Source organism: Pseudorasbora parva, chromosome 9 (assembly GCF_024679245.1).
Source record: "Pseudorasbora parva isolate DD20220531a chromosome 9, ASM2467924v1, whole genome shotgun sequence".
Lineage (NCBI taxonomy): Eukaryota > Metazoa > Chordata > Actinopteri > Cypriniformes > Gobionidae > Pseudorasbora > Pseudorasbora parva.
Window position 1 is genome coordinate 45,340,377 of NC_090180.1, and position 26,874 is coordinate 45,367,250.

At 36.6% G+C, this 26,874-nt stretch overlaps 1 protein-coding gene across 2 annotated transcripts in view; it reads right to left on the bottom strand.

Annotated features, from left to right (window-relative positions):
* Positions 1 to 2,272: 2,272 nt before the first annotated feature.
* Positions 2,273 to 26,874, bottom strand: part of LOC137089264 (potassium/sodium hyperpolarization-activated cyclic nucleotide-gated channel 2-like) — a 74,196-nt gene continuing 49,594 nt past the window's right edge. Inside the window, exons 5-9 of one of the 2 annotated variants that reach the window (XM_067452800.1) lie at positions 21,689 to 21,835; positions 20,269 to 20,509; positions 15,723 to 15,887; positions 12,592 to 13,561; positions 2,273 to 6,059 (exon numbers count right to left, since the gene is read on the bottom strand). In XM_067452800.1, the coding sequence (XP_067308901.1) occupies positions 12,624 to 13,561; positions 15,723 to 15,887; positions 20,269 to 20,509; positions 21,689 to 21,835 (1,491 nt within the window). In that variant the 3' untranslated portion in view covers positions 2,273 to 6,059; positions 12,592 to 12,623. Of the gene's footprint in view, positions 6,060 to 7,466; positions 13,562 to 15,722; positions 15,888 to 20,268; positions 20,510 to 21,688; positions 21,836 to 26,874 lie in introns of those variants that run through there. The other variant, XM_067452801.1, reaches the window with a different exon arrangement.

A 26,874-nucleotide genomic window follows, 5' to 3' on the forward strand; every position in this document is an offset into this window, starting at 1 on the left:
CCCAAATTGGATGCAACGAAATCCAGTTGTGATTTTACTGTTTACACATGCAACAATATAAATGAAATATTACATGATGTTGTAAATACACTACAGGGAAAAAACATGACAGGACACCAACGAAAACAATAAAAACAATGTCATTTTGTATGCCAATGTTATCTTTTATTGCACAACAAGTCAATATTTGTAAGGAACGCTTCAACAACATCGTGACTGATGTATCAGATTACTGAAAAGGGGTAATATTCATTAGCAGGAGACTTTGCGTATCACAGTCATAGACATCAGCTGGCAGAATCCCTGCGGACATTAGGTTTCATAGTATCTCTCTAAACACATAGATGCCAATAAATGAACACAAGCAAACTTGTTTTTGCCAAATTCTACCTCCCTGGACCCCTAAAGGATTCCTTTGGGTTTGCTATTTGGTGCCGAATTAAAAAAAAAAAAAAAAGCCTAAAATACAGATTGCTGTTGTCTTAACCATTCAAATGCACAAATGGATGTCTTTTCAATCTCACATACAACTCAAGACCTGTGTTTCATCTGGAAAGAGAATGTTTTGCAGTATTTTTACTTCAAATCATTTTAATGATTTAAGTCAATGTAATACATTTGCTATTATTTTAAGCATAGTAAAAAAAAGTTTTTTTGCATTTGAATATTTATGCAATTGAAAATTATATTTCATTAAGGTGCACTGTCTCCAACATATATTTCAGAATTATTTTGGACTGGAAAAACATATTTTGAACAATACATTGTTTTAATATATTTTAACATTTGAATGTTTAAACAATTGAAAAATAGATTTCATTAAGCTGTGCGGTCTCCAACATATTTAGCATCTATTTGAAATACATTTTGGACAGAAAGACATTTTTGCCGTATGGGGTTTTACAAATGACTGTATTTCCATGATCAGATACAAACAGCTGCCGTTAGCGCTTCAACCGGAGCTGTATTTAGATGAAAGTTCGGATTTGGCACGACACCACCACAGGTCATAAACGACGAGCAGATTATGATGTTGCGCTTCTGTAGGAGGTCTCATGAGCTGCTATTTTGTTTTCTTCAACTAGTCCTGTTTAGAAAACATGTTGAAACAGGCTGGAACTCTGGGTAGTTATCAGAACAAGGCTGACGCGGGCCTCTGGATGACGTTGGCAGCGTTTTACACTGGAACCATTATAGTTTAATACTAAGAGGGATGGGTCTGCTGCAGGAATGATTCTGGCACCGAGAGTGACGGAGAGGCTGCCAGGGACTCATCATGCTGCCAATTGGACCAAGACCGCTCTAGCCCAGTGCACCTCGTGTGACCTTCAAAGGGGACGGCTGACTAATATCTGCACTATGGAGTGAGCGAGAGTGCATTCAGAGGAGGGAAGAATCACACACAAACACTAAAGTGACTAAAGCTCAGGGCTCTTGCAGAGAACACATTTTAGCACATTATCAGCAGGAGCACAGCAGCAAAGCCAGACTCATCGCTTACAAAACAGTATCATGGTTTTACCATAAAAATAAACACGCAAAAATTGATACTAATATTGTGCTATTTTTAAGTTAAAATACAATTCAAATTATTATATATATATATATATATATATATATATATATATATATATATATATATATATATATATATATATATATATATATATATAATTAATCGCGATTAATCAAATCTAACAATGTAAAAGTTTGTGTTTATGTAGAGCTTGAACTTTTTTGCCCATCGGCCACTGTGGCTATATTTTTTCCAAAGTTACTAGCCACTCAGCATTTTCACTGGACACAATCCCATGGGGAAAACTGCCATATAGATTATTTGGCAGTCGGTTTATTAGGCTGCTGTCACTTTAAGAGCTGACACACAGATCCATTATACTGTTACACATTACGTGTTTTCTTTCTCAACTGTTCACGTTCACTTAAAACAGAACTGACTGTGTTTATGTGAATACTCGCCAAGACACATTATTGTGTGTGTATTTGGTTGTTTAAGTGCAATAAGCAGGAAAAAGGAAAATTTAGTTCTGAAAGGCGGCCTTATGTGCACAACATCTGTGGGAATGTGGAAAATTATGTGTATAATTCCACTCCGACATTCAAGCCTGTAACAGCAACAATATTCATCCGGAGAAAATGAAGCGAGTGAATAAGTGGAGACGGGTTTGTGTGTCACTCGCTGTCGGAGGGAGAGAGAGAGAGAAGGAGAAAGAGTGGAAAATGATTGTATTAAATTTAGTATTGGAAGCGTTTCAGATATTTCAGTGTTGATATGCATTTGACAACCCTTTGCACTTATTTTATTGTTTCAGATGATTTTTTAAATTACTACAATTGAAAAATTTATATATTACACGTTATTCCTGAAGATACCGCCATAGAGTGTTTTCATAAGTGAGACAAACAAACATCCCTTCATTATCCATACGGCCATTTCCCCTGAAATGAATAACAGGCAGAGGACGCAGCAGCATTAGCCCCATCAGAGCTTTCACTGGGTCCTGGTCAGCAGAAATAGACACAAATCCGGATCCATTTAGTCCACACCAGCCTAATCTGACGTTTCAATGAACCACATTTAATTGGATGGCTTGCATTGGGAACGACAGCGGATAGAGAGAGAGACACATGGCACTGAGACAGCTTTTAGAAGTCATGGCACAGTGGATGTATATGCACTATCAAAGTCAGTTTGTTCTTCTTAAAACGCATGCTACGTTAACACTTAGACAAAGCCGGAAGCTCCCGCGTGAATATTAACACAAAAACTGTCGTGTGGCTTTGCATATGAAATCACGTCTCTGAACAGAGCTGTGTCCACATGACACAAAGCAAGCAGTGAATGAACAAGGCTTTGCTGCTGTTCTCCATCTGACAGCGCTTTAATAAGAGCACTTCAGACCTTTCAAAGAGTCTAAAGTGCCTACATTTATGCAACTGTCAATTTTAATCAAACATAATGCATAATATGAAATTTACTCAATTTACTTTCCTAATACACAATCCGGTGGTGCACGTTATTCCAAGTAAAAACTGTTACGTTTAGCATCAAAATGGCTATTAATGTTCACTAATAGACACATAGCTGTTGTTTTAGGCAACTGTTAAAATGAGCTATATCCATATAATATATGGAAAGTTACAGCAATAGGTCTGAAAGTAAAAAGCGTCACCATTAAAATACGTGTAGGTGACCTACAGTCTTTATGTTTTTAGGAGAGTTCATAAAAGTCAACTCCGAACTCACTTTTTATATCTATTATAGACCGAATTTTTCACCATTTCAAGCAGTTCCCAATATCCGGTTGCACTCATTCGTCACATTATGGAAGTAAAATCCTACGCAGATGCAATTTCATGTTTACCTCAAACTCTTACAATACAAATTTTGGTAACAACACTGGAATATGATTTTCTGATTTACTCAGTCCTGTTTTCCTCTATAAATATTCGAGCATGATTAAATCATGTTACAATGCATAAAGCACAATGACTGTTTACTGACAGATTTATCAAAGTGTGTTTATGCTTAAAACTAAAATATCTTCCTGTTGGATGAGAAAAATCATTTGTTCACTTGCATCTTGATTTAAGAATTTTAGACTATTTTAACTGAAAATACTAAGCAAAGTAAAACTTTTGGCAACACTTTACTTAAAGCCCTTATGTATAATGCATTATAAAGGTATTCATAATGTATATTATAATGCATTATATCCTTTAATAAATTGTAACTGAAGTTAACATGCATTATAATATTAGCAGATTCTGAAATTGGTTGTTCGTCATGTGTTTTTATGCAATATACTTCCTAAAGGTGTGTTCAGTGATTAAATAAGTGTTATAATGTATTATAACAGTTATTCATGAGAGCGTACAATGCATTATGAGTTGCATTACATTTAATGTATTATACATTAAGACTTTAAGTAAACTTTTTTTGTAGCACATTATTTTACAGTCGTGTTCTGCATGCGCATAATAATTACCCGTAACTTTAACTCATTTAGTTAGCTACTACTTTCTTAGGTAAGTACACTGTAAGTGCATGCAACTGTAAAATAAAGTGCAACCAGGACTGCAGAGATGTTATATCCTGACAATTGTGATATTAAAGCGTAACATCTTTTTGCATTTGCCGTTTATATGTGCAATTGTGCTCGGAATCACTAATAAGACAACCTGAAAACCTGGTTATGCGTGTTATATTGTTAAGCCTCGTCATCATTGAATCTGTTGTGATGTCTATGATCTGCAACAGCAAACCCCCAGAGCCTCTTACCAGAGCTGTGCTAAAGTAAAGTCTGGCTTTTGGTTTAGATCCAAAAGAAAGTTCTCACTCAGTGTCCCGTACACAGACATGCAGCTCAGGGTTCCAGACAAACAGAAATGTGCAAGTCGTGTTTCCCCACACGAGGAGGTTATGCTGGGTTATTCGTTTCACTAACACTAATTAGCAGCTACTGTACATATATTGCAAGGTTAAAAGGATTCATTCACCCAAAAATAAAAATGCTGTCTATGTAGTCTCCCTTATGGCATTTCAAATCTGTTGTTTTTTTCCATGGGGCACAAAAGGAGAAATGTTGAAGATCTTCATGCAGCTGATTCATACAGCGGCAGTTCATAGATCAAGTCTGATCAAAGCTTCAAAAATAGACCAAAAAGTAGTTCATTTACTCATAAATAACAGCCTAAATATAAATCTGTACGACTTACGTTATATTTTGTCTTGTTCTTCATTACAAATATCTAAAAAAAAAAAATGAATCAGGATATTTTTACTTGAGAAGCAAAGTGTTGTTTTTACACCGAGTTATGCAAGATTTTTTTAGGTCAGTTTAATGTAATGAAAGTTGAAGCTACTCAAGCATACACGTTGATTGTACTTAAAAAATTAAGGCAGCAACTTTACAGTGTATTGCACAAAAATATATTGTTGGATTAACTTAAAAAATAAATAATCTGGTTGCTTTAAAATTCTGAGTTCATTTAAAATAAAAAATTGGATTTCACAATGGTGTAGCAACTCACGACTCAAACTGCCCATGAAGTATTACATTATTTTTTTAAATATAGGTTCTAAATGTAATAATTTTCTCATAACGTTAATTTTTACATCATACGAAATGTATTGCATTATAAACCAAAAACATATTGTCATAATTGGAATAGCTTTTAGAACATAAAAAAATATCAGCATTCCCTTACAGTACATCTTTAAAAATGTAAATCCAGTCTTAAACTATTATATACAATATTCTTGCAGTTATTATTATTATTTTCTTTGTATTAAATATAAAGTGTTGGTACCTTTATAGTATTGTTAATAATACATTATTATGTGCAGTTATATTGACATTATGAGTTGCTACAAATGGAGATTGGTTTAATCAACAGAAACTCAAAATATGATGTTATTTCAACCACATAAATGATCTAAGTTGATTTAAAAAATGTTTTGATAACAAATCATGAAAATATTTTTTTTACAGTGTGGCAGAATTTCTTTCTTATTTTAAGTATAAACATTTCTTTTCTTTTATTTACTTAAGTCACTTTGCTTCTCAAGTTAACAAATTGATTTATATAAGACAGTTTTTATGTTTATTTTTGCAGTATTTTTGTTGTTTTATTTGGAGTTTGATGCACTTTGTGCAGAAATAAGCTGCGTGAAGATGCATCAATTTTTGGGTGAACACTGCCTTTATAAAAAAAGAAAAGACACATAACTTTGCATTTCGTCTTTCGTAGAGCCACATACGACTAAAAATAGACTATTTGGAAACTAGATATACTAGGCACTAGGTATTTACAGTACATTGTGCATTGGGGCACATTGTCAAAACAGAAAAGAAACAGACAGACAGAGACAGAGAAAAAGAAAAAGAAAAAAAACACTTCTCATAACAGAAACATAAAGTACCCTGATTTACATTTGATGCCGGGAATTATGGAGGAATGTTCAGTCAATCTGTCCGCCTGTCCGTCAAGCGCTTGCAGGGAAGATTGCCTCGCTCGCATCTGCCAGCCTTTCCGCGCTGGAAAAGCAGAATAAAACTGTCACATTTTCCACACAGATGACTTAACAGCAGTGGCAGACAAGGCCTGCGGTGAGCGTGAACGGGTACTATATGAGTCTGCTGTAGTGATGCTAAAACACTCACATTTGGCTGCGATCTCCATTCAAACAATCAGACAGCAGCTTACTTAGGGCTAAAACCATCACATATGCAAACGTGTGTACATATGTAAATAAAACGCTCCAGTTATTCACATACATTCACTGCCATACCAATCGTTATCGAACCAGCGGGTGTGGATGTGGATTTGAGACCAATAAAAACACAGTTTGTGTCCTTGGGCGAGAGAACATAAAGCCCTAGCAGAACTCAAAGGTTTAATCGAGCACTAAATGTGCCTTTACTGGGAAACCAAATAAGAGGGATTGCATTGCAAACCTGTGGTAAAGTTTCATTGAGCCTTCAGGTCGACGGACTGTCACTTCCTAGCTTCCTTTCTCAGATGAATATCATCAGACTCTTATGTTACAGGAGAGGTGAGCATGTGTGTGTGTGTGTGTGTGTGTGTGTGTGTGGAGGTTCAGTTAGCTGGCTTTTTTGGGGCTTTTTAGGTCTGATTGAAATTATACCTTAACACCGTGTCTACACCAGATTTCAACACCAAATCACTGCCATTATAATCAACAGAGCCGTTTACAATGCCTTCACTTGACGGACGCCCGTTTTCTTTTTCTAGCATGCGGCACAGACAATTTATTTCCCCCCTCTGTCTGAAATAATGACCCAGTGTTGTGCTGAATTCTGACCCCCTGTCAGATAATTACCCCACTAGTATTGGGCATTTAAATGTTAATTTCCTGTTGCTCAAACCGTAACTTAATAAAAGTAAGAGTTTGTGGTGCCTTAATGTTTTAAGTTCAGTCAACTTAAAATGTGAAGTTTTACTAGGTGACGACTTGGATATTTGAGTTGACTAAATGTTAAACAACAACTTTTTTTACAGTCATGGGTTCAATTCCTAATGAATGGAGGAACTGATGTACACCTTAAACGCAATGTCAGCCGCTTTGAAAAGTCAATTTATGTTTACAATAACATCAAAGACATCAATATTTCTGGTATCTGGTCATCTAAATTAAATCATATATATATATATATATATATATAATATTCAGTACTGTACTGACTGACCATATATAATTTATTCTCAGTTTCTTTATTAAATACAACCAGAAAATACAGAAAATATGTATGCAGTATTAAAAAAAACAGCTTCTATAGGCTAAAGTAGGGCTGCTCGATTATGGCAAAAATCATAATCAAAATTATAACTGAGTAAAAAATATATTTTTGGTTTGATGATTAACATTTATATATATATATATATATATACATATATATATATATATATATATGCATGCATTTCTAGTGTAGACACGGTGTTGTGCTGCATTTACACCGCAAAGCCTAATGCACAGATCCAAAATGTTTACATTCACTATATGAAGACTTTCATTCATCTTTGGAACACAAATGCAGATTTCTGCCTCTCCATTGCAAGTCTATTCATCCAACACTTTGATGCTTCAAAATATGTGACGTTATATGTGAACAAAAGCCTAAATTATGAACTGAGAAATCAAAAGGCCCTTGATCTTTTGACATATAAGAGGTCATCATACTATAAGAATATCCTGTATGTTTCAGAACTGAAAACTTTCTTGTGTTAGTCTATAAACAGCTTTTATTGAAGCCAATCTGCCATAATGACAGGATGTGGAATGTGCCACTTTATTACATAATAGTGTGGCTCTGCAGAAGAAGATTAACGCCTGCTTCTACATCTCTGCCCATTTAGCGCCGCCCACTGAATCAAAATAATCTGTTATTTAAACTCTGCTAATATTATATACAGAAAGCGGTCAAAGAACGCTCCCTTCGCAAAAGCTGGAGCTGTCAATCAAACTTCATCATCTTTTATTTACATCGTCTCTGCACTGTTAGTTATGAAAAAGGCATTCGTTAGTGTGCAGACATCCAGTTACAATACCGAGATCAATACCCGTCATGCCACAATCTGAATAGATTTAAATATGATGCTATAATCAACCCTTTTCACTATCAGTTAACCTTGAGAGCTGTAATAGTAAAAACGTGCTTAATATTTTCGAGAGAGTTCCACATGTAATACTAGCTATTTCATATACAGGATGGTAGCCAATCACAGCAGTGATCGTTTACACTGAAGACTCACAGCAGCCAATCACAGCAGTGGGCGTTTACACTGAAGTCTCACAGCAGCCAATCACAGCAGTGGAGGTTTCCACTGAAGTCTCACAGCAGACACGCCCTTCAAACAGAACGTTCAAATTCAGTGTAGAAAAATGCCTTTTATTTCTAAATTATGACCATTTTGATGTAAAATTCAGACTAACATTATAATTGCACACCATGAAACATTATGAAACAATAAAACAATGCAGTTCATGACCTCTTTAAATATATTTATCTTATAAAGCGATCGTGTCTCTTCAGAAGACTTGGATTAAACCGCTCAATCCATGAATTTTTTGAATGGAGGCACAGAAATCTGTCTTACTTTGTGTTCTGAACATGAACGAAAGTCACAGGTTTGGAAAGACATGAGTAATTGATGACAGACTTTCCATTTTTTGGGTGAACTATCGCTTTAATACTCAACAGGCGTTGTGGAAATCCCATCGCACTCACTAACCTCAGCTCAGCACCAAAGTGATGATTTCAGACCACTGGACACGCAAGCGTTTAGATTTCAACCAGATGACCAAACACATTAGATATATAACAGATCCAGAAGCACATTTGAAAGTGACCCAAGCCAGATGTAGAAAATACGATCTGTTCAGTTTGTGTTCTTGCACAAACATGATCTGATCTGTGCATATCAGTGAGACTAAATCAGAACTGGTAAGCAGTGTAAATGCAGGCTTGCAAAAGTCAAAATGACCCAATTGACTGTTGTTAATCCTATTGATGATAAACTTTTTTTAAATAGATTAAGCTGCCTGTTTCAATCTCCTAAATGATTTAGTGCATCCCGGGAATGTGGTGATACCTGTCCTATAGAGGGCGATAATGGGACACAGTGTGCTTTGTGTTACGATAATCCACATATGGACCACCGTCAGAGAAACAAGACTTAGAAAAATAAAAGCATTCTAGATGTATCTGATTAAAGTATTTAGGACGTGATCACTACAAACAATCAGCAAATACACACAACTTCCATTTTGCATGAGTTATTACTGATCTATGTACATGGCAGTTGTTAAAATTCAGGTCACATCATTAATGCCATCTGGCATACATTCAAAACCCATAATGCACCAATCTCATTTTTGTTTTTCTAAAATCATTTTTTTCCCCTAGGTTACTGCCCGGGTTTGCACATAAAATAATTTACAGCGTCATATTTACAATTTCAAAGTTCAAGTGAGAAAAATCTGCAGCAGTTGACAATGAAACGAATACAAACGAACTACATTCTTGTAAAGAGACAAGTTCGTAAATCAACCCAATAGTCAGATCGCAAGCAATCAACAAATCAACAATTCAGCCAGCGCTCACGGGCCTGCAAACCGAGCCCACACACTAACTTTGTATTACGTTTACAGGCCATTAATATGCAGCATGTTTTAGATACTCGGTCATTTGTGCAAATCAGAATCAATGGGAGAACACGCAATGTTATAAAAATGCCACAGTTAATAGATAGAAGATTTTTTAACAATAATATTAGCCTACATTATATAGATAATAGTTTTTTTTTTTAATTATTTTATATGATTAAATTTATAAGTAAATATTACAATTTTCAACCTTACCTTTCTTAACTTTACTGACTTTCAAAATTGTGACTTTTTTATTTTATTGTGACTGCAGTTCTTCCCAGCAATACAAAAACAAATAAATGAATAAACAAAGAATCATAAAACATTACAAAACCCGTTTTCATCACTGAAACGAGCAACTGCGCCCTTTCAAACATAAAGTGGCAAATACTGCTAAACTTTAGAAAACATAGACAAATATTTTAGAACATATTGCGAAAGCAGCACAACCTTATCCAGTGCCTTAAAACGACGAGGTTTCTCTGAATAACGCTGATTAAATTGCTTACGCCGCGATATGAAGCTTTCATATAAAAGGCAGGGCAAGATATTGCAGAATTATATTGCATGTACAGATCAACATGGATCACAGAAAACAGCATGGTTGTTTTGGTTTGCCTGCTAATTTAAATGAGTTCTGCAAAAGACCCATTGCATTCAAGTCTCAACTCTCAGTGCAACCCCAATGCAGTGAAGTATTGCCTTTATCGACACGCCTGACGAAACGACGTAAAAAAATACAAGCATTACACTCCCGTTCGATAAAACACAACAATAATAAGCATATGTGCACAAATACACACGCACGCACACACAGACCATGTATATGGCTTCTAAACTCGGAATCAAGGCAGTTAAATAGAGGACGTTTCGTTTGACTTGTTTTTCTCAGTTGACACAGACACAACCAAAACTTGTGTTCACGCTCAACTTTGGTTTTCGAGTAAATACAATTTGTGTGTTTTCTATTATATATTCTTTTTTTCTTCCCTTTTTTACCTCCTTATTTACATTAAGATAAGATCGACCAGCGGTCCATAATACTTTTTTTTTTTCATTGATATTTTACAACAAAGTGAAAGACAGTTAATTAGATTGCTACAAGTAGAGCTTATACAGAAAGAATGAAAACACGTTCACAAAGCGTCAGATTTCATCATTGTCATCTCTTGCAAGTCCCTGATTTTCTAGTCGCCCCGATTGCATTGTATGAACTCTACGGAAAACACCATGTAACACACGACAGGATTACTCCCTTTCACTCGGGACGATAAAGACAAATATATTAAGAGGCATCAGAAGCTGTACAGGGGCGGCACTAGCTACACTAGCGGGTGGAGTCGAGGCATCCGACCTTGTGAATCTATTTGTAGCGGAGACGCTAAATCTAGTAGCGGTAAAGGTGCGGTCACATTTATGATATTTCAGTGAAATTTCATAGGCTCACATAGAACTCATTTCCAAACCAGGCAGTTTTCTGTTGGTCAGCATGATGAATTCAAGTGGCCAACATGAAAATTAATCAAATCTGCATGTGGATTCCTATTGAGATGGGTCGATTTCTTTATGTATATGCTCTTTCCCAACAGCTAAGGTCATTAAATGAGTGAAGCTTCACTCTTTCCAAAACCTTCCCCCTCTCTGTTCCTCTCCGGTGGAATGAGCTGCTAGGACCATCACATCTTTCAAACAAGCAGCTTAAGACACACCCACATCTTCAAACCAATGCATTTCTCTTCTCTAGCTTACTTCCTGTCAAATAAACAGGAACATTGACAAACAGTGTTGGGGAAAGTTACATTGAAAAGTAATGCATCACAATATTGCGTTACTCCATTAAAAAGTAAGTCATTTTTGTTTATGGTTTAACTAAATCATCGAAAGTCAGCAGCAAGTACATTGGTCAATAAGGTGAGATTAAATGCATTATAAAGTATTTGTTTTATTTAAAATATTTTAATTATTAAAGGTTTGCGTAGTATTCTGATTTTGCATTTCACTGATTTCATTCATTTGAAGGAATACTGGATGTTTTTTGTGCAAGTGAGATGAGTAAATACATGCTCACATTGAGTCTAGAACTACAATAATCATCATGTCTCTGTACTCACAATTTCCCTTAACATGAGGACACGAGAGCTGTCAGTCAATAAATAGGAAAACAAAGTATTTTGCATTACTTGTTTTAAAAAGTAACTCAGATATTCACTGCAAAAAAATGCTCTTCTTTTTTAGTATTTTTTTCTTATTTAGGATTTTGTTAAAAGTAATGCATTACTTTACTAGTTACTTGAAAAAAGTAATCTGATTACATAATTCTAGTCAATGTGTTACCCTCAACACTGTTGACAAAATGCTCTTTTGTAAGTCGCTTTGGATAAAAGCTAAATGTATGAATGTAAATGTAAATTTCGCCCTTGAAATTTGTCTGTAACAGAGCTGACAAACAATACAATAAAGACTACTTTTTTGTTAAGAGTAAAAAAAGGAAGTAACTTGTGTTCGGCAAGCACTGTTTTTTTTTAATTTAATATATTTTCAAAAAGATACTGGAAAGATTTTCTGTTTATCTTTACTTTTTGCAAAATGTATCTCCATTTATAGAATCTCTCAGAAATTGTAGCAAATTTCTGTCTTATTCAATTATATATTGTTACGCTTTGAACTCAGTAGGCAAGCATGCAAATTGGCCTGTATGTACATAGAGTTTTGGCTGTTTCTGTCTAAGTGAGAAATGAATCAATGTGATTTGTAAGATGTGGTCACTGAATGCATTTTGTGCCACAGCCATGGTAAATGTGACCGCACCTTAAGTCTGTCTGATCACCCTCCCTTTGGTTCCTATGAAAAGCCATCCTACGAGCGTTGTACCCGAGCAAAAAGAACAAACTTTGACTCACAAAAAGTATTGCAAAGAGTCTCAGAGTTCTCGTCAGAGGTTGGACGAGAGCCGGGATCTGGCTGTGAAGTCCGTCTCGGGAAGGCTGACTATTGAATCTTTCTTGCGTATAGCCGAGTCCGGTCCCGTTACGCCAGGCGGAGTGCCTGTAGAGGGCGGTGTGGACGGGTAATTCCCAGCCGCGGTTGCGGACGCCTGGTGTGGCAATGCCATCCGCTGAGGCAATGCGCTCCGGACACCGGAAGGCCCCGGGACGGCAGGATGGGGTGCTTGAGGCGGGCCGATCGATGTCGAGGAAACGCGGGTCGATGGTGGCGGGCTGGGCGCAACGGGCGGGGCGCCATCTTGTGGCAGAGAGGGTTGGGAAGCCGACAGGGCTCTGTCGTCCTGGGTCAAGCTGCCCGTTTGGTGCAGCGGTTGGGATCCCTTGGGCCGTGTGGGACTGGGAGCATGCTGTTGGATGAGTGACAATTGAGATCCGGAGCGCGCACCCATCACTCCACTCCCGTACTGGAAAGTTCGTCCACCTGCCGCAGCTAGCGGACTTTGCACTGGTGGACTGGCCATAGCGACTGCGGCGAATGCGCCAAGTGGCGGCAGAGACTGCTGAGGAGAAACCGAAACCGGGCTGGCAAGGCTTTGCACCACCTGGAACCGTCGGACCATCCTGGGCGACTGCAAGGTGCTCGGACCCACCATAGGGCCACCGAACTGCGGACAGAAGCTCATCGCCACAGCTTGCTGTAGAGTAGCGATGGCGGAGCTGCCCTGCGATTGGCCATGCGGAGCAAACATCCCGCCAGGAATGGAGGGTGTCATAGACATGGCACGCGGGCGCTGCAGATCGATCAGCTTCACCATCTCTCGGTCGTACTTCACGATCTCTTGAATCATCTCGTTCTCACGGTTGTTTAGGATTCCGGAGTTTAAGTCGTGCTGCACTTTGTTCATTAGGATGGAATTCTTTTTTCCTGTAACGAGAGATGAACATTTTGTATTATTGTATTGTATAATGAAAATTCTATATTGTTCAGCTACATGTAATTGTTTTTATAGTGAAATTTTTTTTAATTGAACAAAGACATTTGATTTTCTGTTTTTAACCCCCTCTCTTATCAGAAAGGCCATTTGGAATGCCTAAAGACAGTGAGATTGTGAAGACCTGAAGGCCAAATGGGTGTCACACCTGTAGTAAAGTGGGGGAAGTTTGGTCTGATTGGTCAGTTTGAATGTCTCACATTAGGGTTTCAGTCACATGGTCAAGGAACAGATAAAAGAAGATTCTAACTGTTGCTCTCTTTTTCTCTGGCTCCCTCTCTTCTGGGGGCCTTTTCTTTGGCTCTTCTCCTTGCACTCTTCTTCTCTATATCTCTTAACTATTTTAAGTGTAACCATAACCAGATTTTGTCATTAAATTCTTTCAATTACAAATGATTTGCTGACTAGTTTTGATTTGGTATTGACTTTGAAGCGTTACCTATCGCAAAACAATAGTCACATTAAAGGTGCTCAAGAATGAAAAATTGAATTAACCTTCCATAGTTAAATAATAAGAGTTCAGTACATGGACATAAAATACAGTGAGTCTCAAACACTATTGCCTCCTCCTTCATATGTAAATCTTGTTTGTGAAAAACACCACAAAAAACAAGCGCTTCTCAACATAACGCCACCTGTGACGCCATCGCTGGGATCTTTAATATGTACGCCCCCAACATTTGCATGCCAGCCAATGTTCATTGTCTGAAATGCGCAGCCGAATAATCGGGAGTTCTATCAGGGAAACAAGCGTCACGAGAGGATAGCGAAAATGGCAGATCATGGAAATAAATGTTATGATCCAGGCTGTGCAGGGGACGTGAGGACTTTTCATACCCTTCCCACAGATAAAAAATGTCAACAATGATAAATGTTTCTCAATTTACGCCACAGAGACTGGTGTTGTGATCAATGTGCAAAGAGTTTTGAAAAAGTGACCTATATATTGAGAAATGTGTCGTAGCGATTGTAAAAAAAAAAAAAAAAATGCAATAAAATTATGTTTACTTAGGTGTAGTTATTAAATTTTAAATGACCTAAACTGCAACTTCACCATTACAAATGTGTGATTAAAAAAAAAAGATTTAAATGCATTAAAATTCAATAGATGTTAAAACATTTAGGTTTCCCATAAAAGCTTGGCAGTGTTCAGCAGTACACATATTTCAAAGACAATAAAAGTAACTATGAAACTAGATATAAAGATGTATTAAGTCCTACTTACATGGGTTAGTTCAACTAATTGCATTTAATATATATTTAAACTATAACATATTTAGATTTAATTGTAAATAAGGGCAAGATTTACTAAGAGCTTGCAACAGTGCAAACCCTGTTTGCAAAAAACAACTTACAAACTCAGGATTTACTAAAGACATGCAGTGAGAAATTAGCATTTAAAAGGCGTGGACAGGGTTATTCTTATGTCTGACCTAATTGCATATGCATTTGTAGGAGTTTCCCTTTCAGACGCAAAATTTATTAAAGGAGAATATTTAAATAAATCGTGCAAGGTCGACTAAGGCGTTTACTAAGGTTTGTGCTCGTCAATTTACAGGTGTTTTTGCCATTATTTACCGCCCGAAAAAAGCACATCTTAAACAAGATGATAGTTTGTGCTGCTCCTGTTAGATTATGTTGGTCATTATGTAAATGATCCGGCTGAGTCTGTGCTCTTTCATTTGCGCACTGTCAGTAGATCACGCACTGAACTATCCACTCCTATCAACACTTTTATGGAATTGCGCTCTCATGATAATTTGCCCTGTTTAGTAAATCTGGCCATAAATGCCCGAAAACGTAATTAATTCACACTTAAGTATATTCTTTTAAAGTTCTGTTTTTAAAACCCTGGAACATGTACATTAGAAGTCAATGAGACAAGTGTATTACTTTGAACAGGTTTTCAGTTCTTTCTTCTTCTTTTTTTTTTTACAAGCCCTCCATAATTGACAAGTCAATATTTAGTTTTAATCGACACAGAGGCTGCCCATAAAGCTTAAGCTGCATTTAACCCTGAATAATCCTTTATGGCATCGAATCTTCACGATTGTTCTTTGTGAAACTTCAGAAGGTGGTTTTGGTTTCGCTTACCCAAGCGGTCCAGTCGGTCGATGGCCACGGTCTCAAAGGCCCTCCTCATCATGGGATACTCCTCCAATACCTCATTAAAATTGTCCACGGAGAGAGAATACAGGCGACAGTAGGTCTCCGCTCGCACGCTTGCCGTACGACGACCCCGCGTCAGCAAGCAGATCTCTGGCAGAGAGGAAAACGGTCAAACTCACACACATTGCAGACTGAAGGACATGATCACTAGAATCATTTAAAAAAACATCTTGATAGTGCCGTTCATCAGGGGACAGGAAATCTGTGACCTTTCTAGATGGCAAGTGTTTTTAAATTGCTCGAAAACTGAAACCCTGAAGAGTCCTTCATTGAACAGGGAATGAATTTAAATATATGCCTGCAGAAAGTAATTAAACTTTATCAGACTTCATTCTAAAGTATGTGATTCGAATGCTTATTACAAAGTGTGAATATATCCTTGCTTTATTGAGCTCGCCTGTCTTATAAATCAAGTGTGTAATTATTTCAATGCGGGGGGAAAAATCCTGTATCCCATTTTCTGTCAATTTACTCAATGTCACTGTAAACCTGTTTGACTTCCTTGGACACAAAAGATATTTTGAAGAGTAAGTATGGTCCAAACAACATGACTCCAATGACTTTCATTGTAAAAAAAAAAAAAAATTGTAATAAATGTCCCACAGACATACGTCATACATCTCAGTTTCATGGTTATTGTTCAAAGTTATTTTGAGTCTATATTTAGAAGATCACACACACACACAGACACACATTCTCAGGGATTAAATTTAGCTCATGCGACACTGAAACACAACTAGTTCCTTAGGATGGGAGAGAAATAACCCATAAGCCTCAGAAGATAATAAACATCATTCATCGTACATGTTGTGCGTCATTCTGTGTATTAAAACCTGACCCATCCATCAGGACCCTCTCTTTGTGCTCGGTCCATTTCTCTGTCTTCTCTCCCAATCAATCCAGAAAATCCAATACACAACCTTAGAAGCCTTGGCTCACTTTAGAGAACTTTGTCATTCCAGCAGCATTCATCCGGAGCCGGGGTCATTCATCAAACCAAAAGGCAGTAAAATAAAGCTACAATCACAAGTACATACATAAAGGCGAACAAACAAACACGCGCCAGTGCATACACAAACACTCTTGTGGACACAAAACCTCATTTGCATCTAATTTGTTCCTTGATTATATTATACACCTTTATACAACAGTTCTTTCTGGCTCTCGAATCTGATTAGTTGAGAGCCATGCGTGTTCTCCTGGCACACTAACTGTAGTTATTCAGACATCAAATATGCAACTCATATATGAACATAGCGCATGTTTTAGCAGCCGTTCAGCGCTCATGTACCCGCAGAGAACAGCTTCATCTCAGTCAGTCAGTCCTTCAGGAAATTGCCGCTGGCTTTTACTGTATGTAGACAGTGGTTAAACATGAGATATCATTCATTTGGGGTATATCAAACAGGCAATCTTTTTTCTTATTCACCTACTACTTGTTCCAGAGCAAACCGATTTGGGTTAAAGGGAATATTAAGCTGTGAGGTTGTGAATTTTCACCACAGAAAAGATAGTTATGTATATCATATCGCATTTCTGCAAATAGACCCTTCTAAATACTACACACTGAACCTTTAAAAGGACAAAAACTATTGCTTTCACAGGACATTCAAACAGATTTTTTATTTTGGATATAATACTATGGATACTAAGAATGAATGCTATATCAGATGCAGGTAATACACTCGTATAGCCGATCTCTCTCTCTCTCTCTCTCTCTCTCTCTCTCTCTCTCTCTCTCTCTCTCTCTCTCTCTCTCTCTCTCTCTCGCTCTCGTAAAACACTCTACACTACATAATACAATAAGCTTCAATGAAGTGACTCAACGTTCATTCATTGCTAGCTCTAAAGTGGCGTTGTAGAATTAGTAACGGAGGCTTGGTTTCATCTGTCAAACTGTCAAGTTGAGATCTGAATCTCTGGCAGAAAGAAGTAGTTCTGCACAAATGATGTTTTTGTGCAGAACTACTTGTTCCTAATTATTTGTTTCCTTGTTTTTGTTTCTTATTTATTTACTCACTTGTGCCGTCAATATCACACTCGTAGCCGTTTGATATGGCTGTAAATCAGTGATTACGAGCATGGCCACGAGCATTGCTCAATTTAAAAACCACTCACACATACACAAAAGCCACAAGGGGTGTGTGATATAACAGTAGACACAATTAACCAGTGTAAATATGTCAACCGGTAGAGATCGTCTCTATCGCGGTTGTGCTCATTTTCTGTTCTGTGTGTCATAAATGGCTTATGGCTTGAATGCACTTTTAAGCATTGTGGTTTAAAAACGGGTGATTTTAAACCACTGAAGCGCAATAGGCATCTAAACAGAACTCATTTCACTATATTATGTTCATAAACAGCTGCGAAAGGAAACGCAAGTGTAATAGTATATTGGATCCGTGCCTCTCTTAAAGTGACAACAGCCTAATATTAATGCTAATCAAACAACAAGAGAGAAAGTCACTCACTGCTTTGACTAAATCACTTTATGTAATATTTTTTAATAAAAAAATAAATGTATGCTTAACATAAATACATGAACTTATTATAATATAGTATAGCCTCGTATTAATTGTAATAATTATTTAAAAAAATTATATTGTTTATTAATATAAATCAGTAATACTGGCCTTCATTCATAAAATACATGTCATTAAACAAGTATTTAAAGTATACTGTCTTTATGTTTTTTCTACATTCATCTGGAGATTAAATGTGAAATTATTACATTATAAAATATAGTATTTTTAAATCGATTGACTGCACTATATATTTTATATATATATATATATATATATATATATATATATATATATATATATATATACACATATATACACACACACACACACACACACACACACACACACACACACAAACACACACACACACACACACACACACAAACACACACACACACACACACACACACACACACACACACACACACACACACACACACACACACACACACACACACACACACACATTTAAAATGCTTTGCCTTTTTATGGAAATGAGAATTTAGAGGGAAATGTTCTTTCTTGTCCTAAAAATATCACAATACAATTATATTGTTTATATACAATTATATATTATATACAATTATATACAAACAATTATATTGTTTCACATTTAATCTCCAGATGAATGTAGAAAAAACATAAAGACAGTAATCATTTTTATTTATGAATTATTTATGATAATCATTTTTATTTTTGAAGTGAAATTAATTTAGCATTCATTCGATAGCTCTATGCTGCATGTTAACAATTGTCTCATTATTCATTTTTTATTTTAATTTTATGGGAAACATCAGCAAGTCTGATACTTAAATGAAACGGGACGAAGATCTCCATTAAGTCTGAGCTAAGAAAAGAGCAATACGGTTTTAAAACCGAGACTGATCCCACAGGATCAGACGGCTTCTCTCTTTTCTTTCTTTATCTCAGACTGCACAAGACATGGGTTTGTCTTTGACCTTTCCAAGGTCACACAGCGAGCGCCTCTTCCAAACCCTCCTGCCCTCTGCAGCTAAAAACGGCTGACTCATCCGGATTTAAGGCTGCAGAAGGATCGTGTTCCTCTCCTCAGCAGAGCACATCACATCTCAACACACACACTGCTAGTGCTAGGGTCTGGAGCTCTCCGCCAGCTCAGAACCATGAAAATTCAATTGACTTCTGCTGCAGTTCTCTTTTAAAAGGGATTCAGAGACTCTTGGCACTTCAACAGGACCTATTGTGCTTTTTTACATGTTTAGCTTTCTATAATGTTGCTGTCTGAGCACGAAAAAGTCTGCAAAGAAACAAAACACAAAGAGCCCTATTTTAACTATCAGAGCGTATGGTCTGAAGCGCATGCAGGTGCTCTTAGGGTGTGTCCGAATCCACTTTTGCTAGTTTAATGATTTAAAAAAAACCTTCTGCGCACCAGACACTTGGTCTAAAAGGGTTGTACCTATTCTCTTAAGGAGTCATGGGTGTGTTTTGGGCATTATGTGCAATTAACCAATCAGAGTGTCATCTCCCATTCCCTTTAAAAGACAGTTGCGCTCGCATTTTCCATTTGGTAATGCAGAAATAACATGTCACCATCAAACATTTACATTTTTTTTTAACTATTCTAGATTTTGAGAAATGGCTGCAGACGTAAGAAGACTAGAAAAAAGACTAGAAACTAAAAACTGTATAGAGAATACCAAGTGCTTAAATTACAGAGACATCATTGACATCTAAATATCAATGTCAGGTCAGAGCAGAACATTTTAATTGCCTTTACAGTTCAATTAATTTACCATCAAAATAATTATGATATTTAAAGAACTAAAATGGAAGAGGTCATGCCATATCTGGCTTAAATTATTTCAAATGTTATAGGGTTCAGTAAGGATTTGAGCAGTTTAATGAAGTAAAGTAATGGTTTAATTCCCATCTGATTTACAAAGTTAATGTGAGTGGGATAGTACCTCCGAAGTAGGAGCCGTCAGAAAGTTTCAATCCAACAGTTCCTTTGGTTATGACGTTCACGACGCCGTGCTGAATGAAGTACATCTTCTTGCCGATGGTTCCCTCACGGATGATGTAATCGGCTGGTTGGAAGACCTCGAAACGGAGCTTCGTCAGCATGGCTGTCACAAAGTTGGGTTCTGCGTTGGCGAACAGGGGCATCGAGGCCACCAGCTTACGGCAGTTAAAGTTCACGATTTCCTGACAGCAGAGGGAAAGACCGCAGGGTGAGAGGCATACATAAAAACATATTTCATATACACAGCATTTACATAAAACATAAGGGAGGTAGCCTAGTATTTGTTGGACGGATAATAAAATACAATTAAAATTATTATATTTACATATAATGTATAATACAATGCACAAATATTTTTCAGTATACTTGAACAATACATTTAAAAAATGTAGAAAATGAATAAGGTAATTAGAATTTGTAGGGTAATATATGTGTGTGTGTGTGTGTGTGTGTGTGTGTGTGTGTGTGTGTGTGTGTGTGTGTGTGTGTGTGTGTGTGTGTGTGTGTGTGTGTGTGTGTGTGTGTGTGTGTGTGTGTGTGTGTGTGTGTGTGTGTGTCTCTAACTATTAATATGCATTGAGAAAATGTATATATACTATATTACCTTGTACTTGTTTTACTAAATTTAATGCTAATCAGAAAAAAACATTTAATTTATAATATTTACATTTTTCAGTATACTTAAAATATTAAATTTAAAATTTCATAAAAGTAAGATAAGATAATGTGAAAAAAAATGTATATATATATATATATATATATATATATATATATACACACACACACACACACACACACACACACACACACACACACACGTAACATAAGAAATTAAATTCAGTAAAACAAATACTAAGCAATAATATACTATATACTGTATTAATGTTTGTGTTAATTGCATATTTTATGTGTGTGTGTGTGTGTGTATATATATATATATATATATATATATATATATACACACATAAAATATGCAATTAACAAAAACATTAATACAGTATATAGTATATTATTGCTTAGTATTGCAAAAAGAGAGATTCGATTCGACATATCTCGTTGCGATTCAGTCTATGAAGGATCATATCCAAACTTAAACATCCATACACAAATAGCACAACGTTTGTTAGGAGCATTACGCTCTCTTAAACCGCATTATAGTGAAAGCCGGAAGCCTTTCACAGGGGGATTTAGCTGTTTACAGTGACATAAATTAGTTTGGAAGCTGTTCCCGGTTCAGCGTGGTTTTATTGTTTCGGAAAGCTCTGAGACAACTGCAGGGCCTTCTGGGAGTTTTTTTCCACAGATGTTTACAGACATAGACAGACCTTTGCAAACACACAGATAACCAAACACAAGCTCACCTCTCGGAGCGGCTCGTTCAGTTCCTCCAGGATGCTTTCTTCATCAAACATCTTGCCCTGGTAACGGTGCTCATAGTAATCGTGGATTTTCTGTCGGAAATCTGCCGGAAGTTTGTGGAAGGACATGTACTGCTCCACTTGTTTGTACTGCGGAAAGAAAAAAAGACATAAATCCCAGGGGTTGAGTTTTAATAAAACCAAAAGATGAATCAACACTCTCAGAACATTTTTTACAGTACTGTCACTGGGGCGGTACCCTAAGGTACAAAAGTGAAACGGTACATCTTTGTACCTTACTCACCCCTAAATATTAGTACCTTAAAAGGTGCATATCAGTACTTTAAGAGTGCGTATTAGTACATTAAAGGCGCATATTAGGACCTTTTCTGTTTTGTAGGGTACCGCCCCAGTGACAGCAATGTGCCTTTTTTTCTGACAGTGAATACTGCTAGCTATAATAAGGCAATAATGTGTAGCATCACACGTCAGCAATCAGAGCGTTCTTTAAACTACAACAAAACAAGAAGCTCGACTGCCAAATGTGAGACGGGCATTTCAAAGAGAAGGCACAAGTTCACAGGACTTCAGCACGAGCATCATCTGAAGAATCATCATTTCCTGCGGAGCAAAGAGCATTTACAGACACAAGCCATGCCAAGGCAGTGCTATTCAACAGACACTATCACAGTCACTCCATATTCAAGAAAAATACAGAGAGAACAAAGGCAAAGAAAAATCACAGGACTAATAACAAAGATCATCACTTCTTTGTTAACTTGTGTTCTACTTTGTGTTTTGCCAAGTCCAGATCACTGTACAGTCTAAAGGAGAGTAGTCAAAAATTATATACAAGCATGAATAACTCATAATAACTCATATTATAAAAAAATAAAAAATAAATAAATAAATAAATAAATAAATAAATAAATATCTTGAAAGGATAAAAGCATCGACCAAATTCATAAATGTCAACTGGGTAATACTACTCAAGGTAAGTTACTCTCAAGAAAGCAGGTCACTGGCCGTGAATTATCATTTTAAATGACTGAATATATTAATATTTACTATATCAGGATGATGGCATATTTTGATATGTATTGTGTGTGAATGAATTATAGCCATTTTTACACAAATGTCAACTGTCCCTTAAAGCAGGGATATTATAGTTAACTAAAACAACTAAAGAAATATAAAAAACTTTCAATTACTTTCAAGATTGCTAATTTACATTTAGTTTAACTTGATATAGTATCTAATAACTATTAAAAAATATATAAAAATGCATATTTAAAAAAAAATACAAATGTCGATAACACACAACAAACTTATATATATATATATTTATTTATGTATTATTTATTTTTAAAGCATCACACGTCAAATGTATTATTTATTTTTATTTTTTGCATATTTAAAAAAAAATACAAATGTCGATAACACACAACAAACTTATATATATATATATTTATTTATGTATTATTTATTTTTTGAGTTATTCATGCTTGTATATTATTTTTGACTACTCTCCTATATATATATATATATATATATATATAAAAAATATATTATTATATTATATATATATTGTTATATTTATTATATTATAATTTAACTATAATTTAGAATTAAAATGAAAGCAAATTTTAGATTTAAATAATAATAAAAACTACAACTATATCAATGATACTAAAATAACAGTTACCAACTAGACAACTGTCAGAGAAAAGCTTGGGATAAATATGAAACACAAAAATAAGTACATTTCATTTTGCTATATTTATTTTATTATATTTTATTATGCGATATTTATATGTTTATTATATATTTACATTATCATATCATATATTATATTTGATCAATGATACTAAAATAACAGTTACCAAGCAGACAACCTTGAGAGAAAAGCTTGAGATAAAATATAACATACAAATAAGTAAATATAATTTGATCAAAACTATATTCCAAAAAATGATAGTTATTCTAAAAAAAATGATGGTCCTAGAAAATAAAGCATCCTGAGGTAAAATAATGAAACTAGAAGAATGTATTAAATAAGTTTGATGCAGAAACACCACTGTCAGCAGAAAACACTTTCTTGCTTTCTCACATTGCTCAGATCCAGTGTCAGTATCTGCTCTTCAGGCAATGTACGACCCCAAAGCCCACTCTCAGATCATTAGTTAACACTGACGAACCACACATCCCTCAAACTGCGTTATTTACGGAGACAGAAAGAGAACAGTAATGATGGATTGATCTACGCAAAACAAAGAAAGCAGGTCAGACCGGAGGCATTAGCACTGCAGTCGTGTGTGTTCCCTGTTGCACCGCAGCATCTCGCTGACGCAGGCGTTCGTGTAGCACCTGTAAAGGTCCCTGAACCACTTGTGAGAATAATCGCCTGTGTGTTGAGCTTCATAATGCTCTCGTTCCAGAACTACATATGAACATGAAAGTGGGCAGCGTCTCTCTGCATCAGCGCTGGGTCAACGGTGTTCAAAGATTGTTTTTAAACGGAGGTCATTTGAAAAAGAATCTAATTTCCCTTGATCTTTTTGAAAGAGTTCAAAGTGTGGATTTTAGAATAGTAGAACTTCCAGAGATCAAAGCATCAATCACAACAGATGTCATTTAAAAGAACTCTTAAAGGTACAGGAGCAAAAACAGGGGTTGCACCTGCATATTTCAGTGTCGTTATGAGGGACTGTACTGTAAAGTGTCATATACACTATATTGCCAAAAGTATTTGGCCACTCCTCCACATCACTGAGTTCAGGTGTTCAATCTCTTCATGGCCACAGGTGTATAAATCAAGCACTAGGCCTGCAGACGCTTCTACACACATTAGTGAAAGAATGGGTCGCTCTCAGGAGCTCAGAAAACTCAAGGGTGGGGCCGTGATAGGTTGACACCTGTGCAATAAGTCCATTCGTGAAATCTCCTCACTACTAAATATTCCACGCTCAACTGTTAGTGGGATTACAGCAAAGTGAAAGCAATTAGGAACAACAGCAACTCAGTCACGAAGTGGTAGGCCACATAAAATCACAATCACAGCACATGCTGAGGCGCACAGTGCACAGAAGTCGCCAACTTTCTGCAGAGTCAAAAGCTACAGACCTCCAAACTTCATGTGGCCTTCAGATTAGTTCAAGATCAGTGTGCTTCATGGAATGGGTTTGCACTGCATCCCACGCTTTTCCAACTGCAATGAAAAGCGTGGGATGCAGTGGAGTAAAGCAGCCGCCACTGGACTCTAGAGCAATAGAGACCAGGGATGGAAATTAACTTTTTTGTCCACCGGCCACTGTGGCTGGTGGATTTCAAAATCTACCAGCCACTCAATGTTTTTACCAGCCACTTTCTTGTTTTTAACCGATAATGTGTAACTAACTGCATGTGAAAAATGAATACTACAAGCTCTACAATACTTAAGCAGTTTATTTAATCTCAAGTCTCAATGAAATGCTGACATTTTCTCTTATACACACACAAACCATTAACTGATATACATTTTATTAAATGAGTAGGTCTCTGTGCGCTCTTTTTTTTTTTTTTTTACCTGGATGTGGCATTTGGATGATTTGTGGTCTTTTATGGCTTCCAGTTTTAGGTTTTTAGTACCAACAATGAAACTACTAGTTTTGGCATCTTCTGAAGCGTTGACGACATACCGAGCAGAACATTGTCAGTCGGGATGCACCGAAATAAAAATTATTGGCTGAAACCGAAACACTAGAAATTATGAAATTATGCCAATTATCCATTGCATTTATGGCTAATGCTATGACTGTGCAACCTTACTTAAAAATCAAGGCATTACAATTCCATTAATTAATATTAAAGTTTCAAGTAATAAATCAATTACAAATTATGCAAATATTTATTTAGCACATTGCAACAACCAACAGTATAAAATAAAATTCAAACTAAAATGTGTTTTGTTGTTGACCTCACTTATGTGTACATTAAATAATAATGTATTGGCCTACTGGCCTGCAGAAAGGGTACAGAAATTGAATAAAGTAATCAAATGTAAAATAACTGCACATTTAACTGTTTAAATTAAAGATTAATCCTTATTAAACTTACGAAAGCTATTCAATCAAGAGCAGTGCGTGATGTCCTTTTGTTTGACATTAAACAGAGTAAAGGCTACTGCCCCTTTAAGACCTAATAGAAGGATATGCTCGTCTTTCTCGACTGTATACAGTTCACTTAAGGTATATACAGACTATGTCTGCTTGGATACTCATCAAGATGGACATGTTGACATACTTTTTGTGTTAGTCTGTCCGTTTAAGCGCAAGATTTGAAAAAGAACTCAATATTTGCGCGCTGTGAGACGAGTGCGCGCTTTCGGTTGATGCGCAGTGACGGATCTTCTCTCTCAGCGTGCGCGAGTTCTTATTCGCGCCTTCTGGCACTACATCTGGGAAATGACGGTGAAAACGACTGGTCATTTCTCTATGGGTCATTTTCGGACATATACGGCCGCACTCGCATGAACTGAACAAAGTTTACAAAGAGGGGAAACAGTATGCTATTTTTATTTACCCGCCACAGTGGCCGGTAGGTGACGCGAGTTTACCCGCCACAACTCAAAATCACCCGCATTTGGCTGGTGGCGGGTGCTAATTTCCATCCCTGATAGAGACGTGTTCTCTAGAGTGTCCAATCATGCTTCTCTCTCTGACAATCCGATGAATGAGTCTGGGTTTGGCGGTAGCTTGCTTGACTGCATTGTGATAAGTATAATGTTTGGTGGAGGGGGGATTATGGTGTTGTTGTTTTTTGAGGGGTTGGGCTTGGCCACTTAGTTCCAGTGAATGGAACTCTTAATGCTTCAGCATACCAAGACATGTTGGACAATTTCATGCTCCCAGCTTTGTGGGAACAGTTTGGGGATGGCCCCTTCCTGTTCCAACATGCGCACCAGTGCACAAAGCGTCCATAAAGACATGGATGAGCGAGTTTGGTGTGGAGGAGTCCTGAGCTCAACCCGATAGAACAGCTTTGGGATGAATTAGAGCGGAGACTGAGAGCCAGGCCTTCTTGTACAACATCAGTGCCTGACCTCACAAATGCGCTTCTAGAAGAATGGTAAAAAAAAATCCCATAAACACACACCTAAACCTTGTGGAAAGCCTTCCAAAAAGAGTTGAAGCTGGTATAGCTTCAAAGGA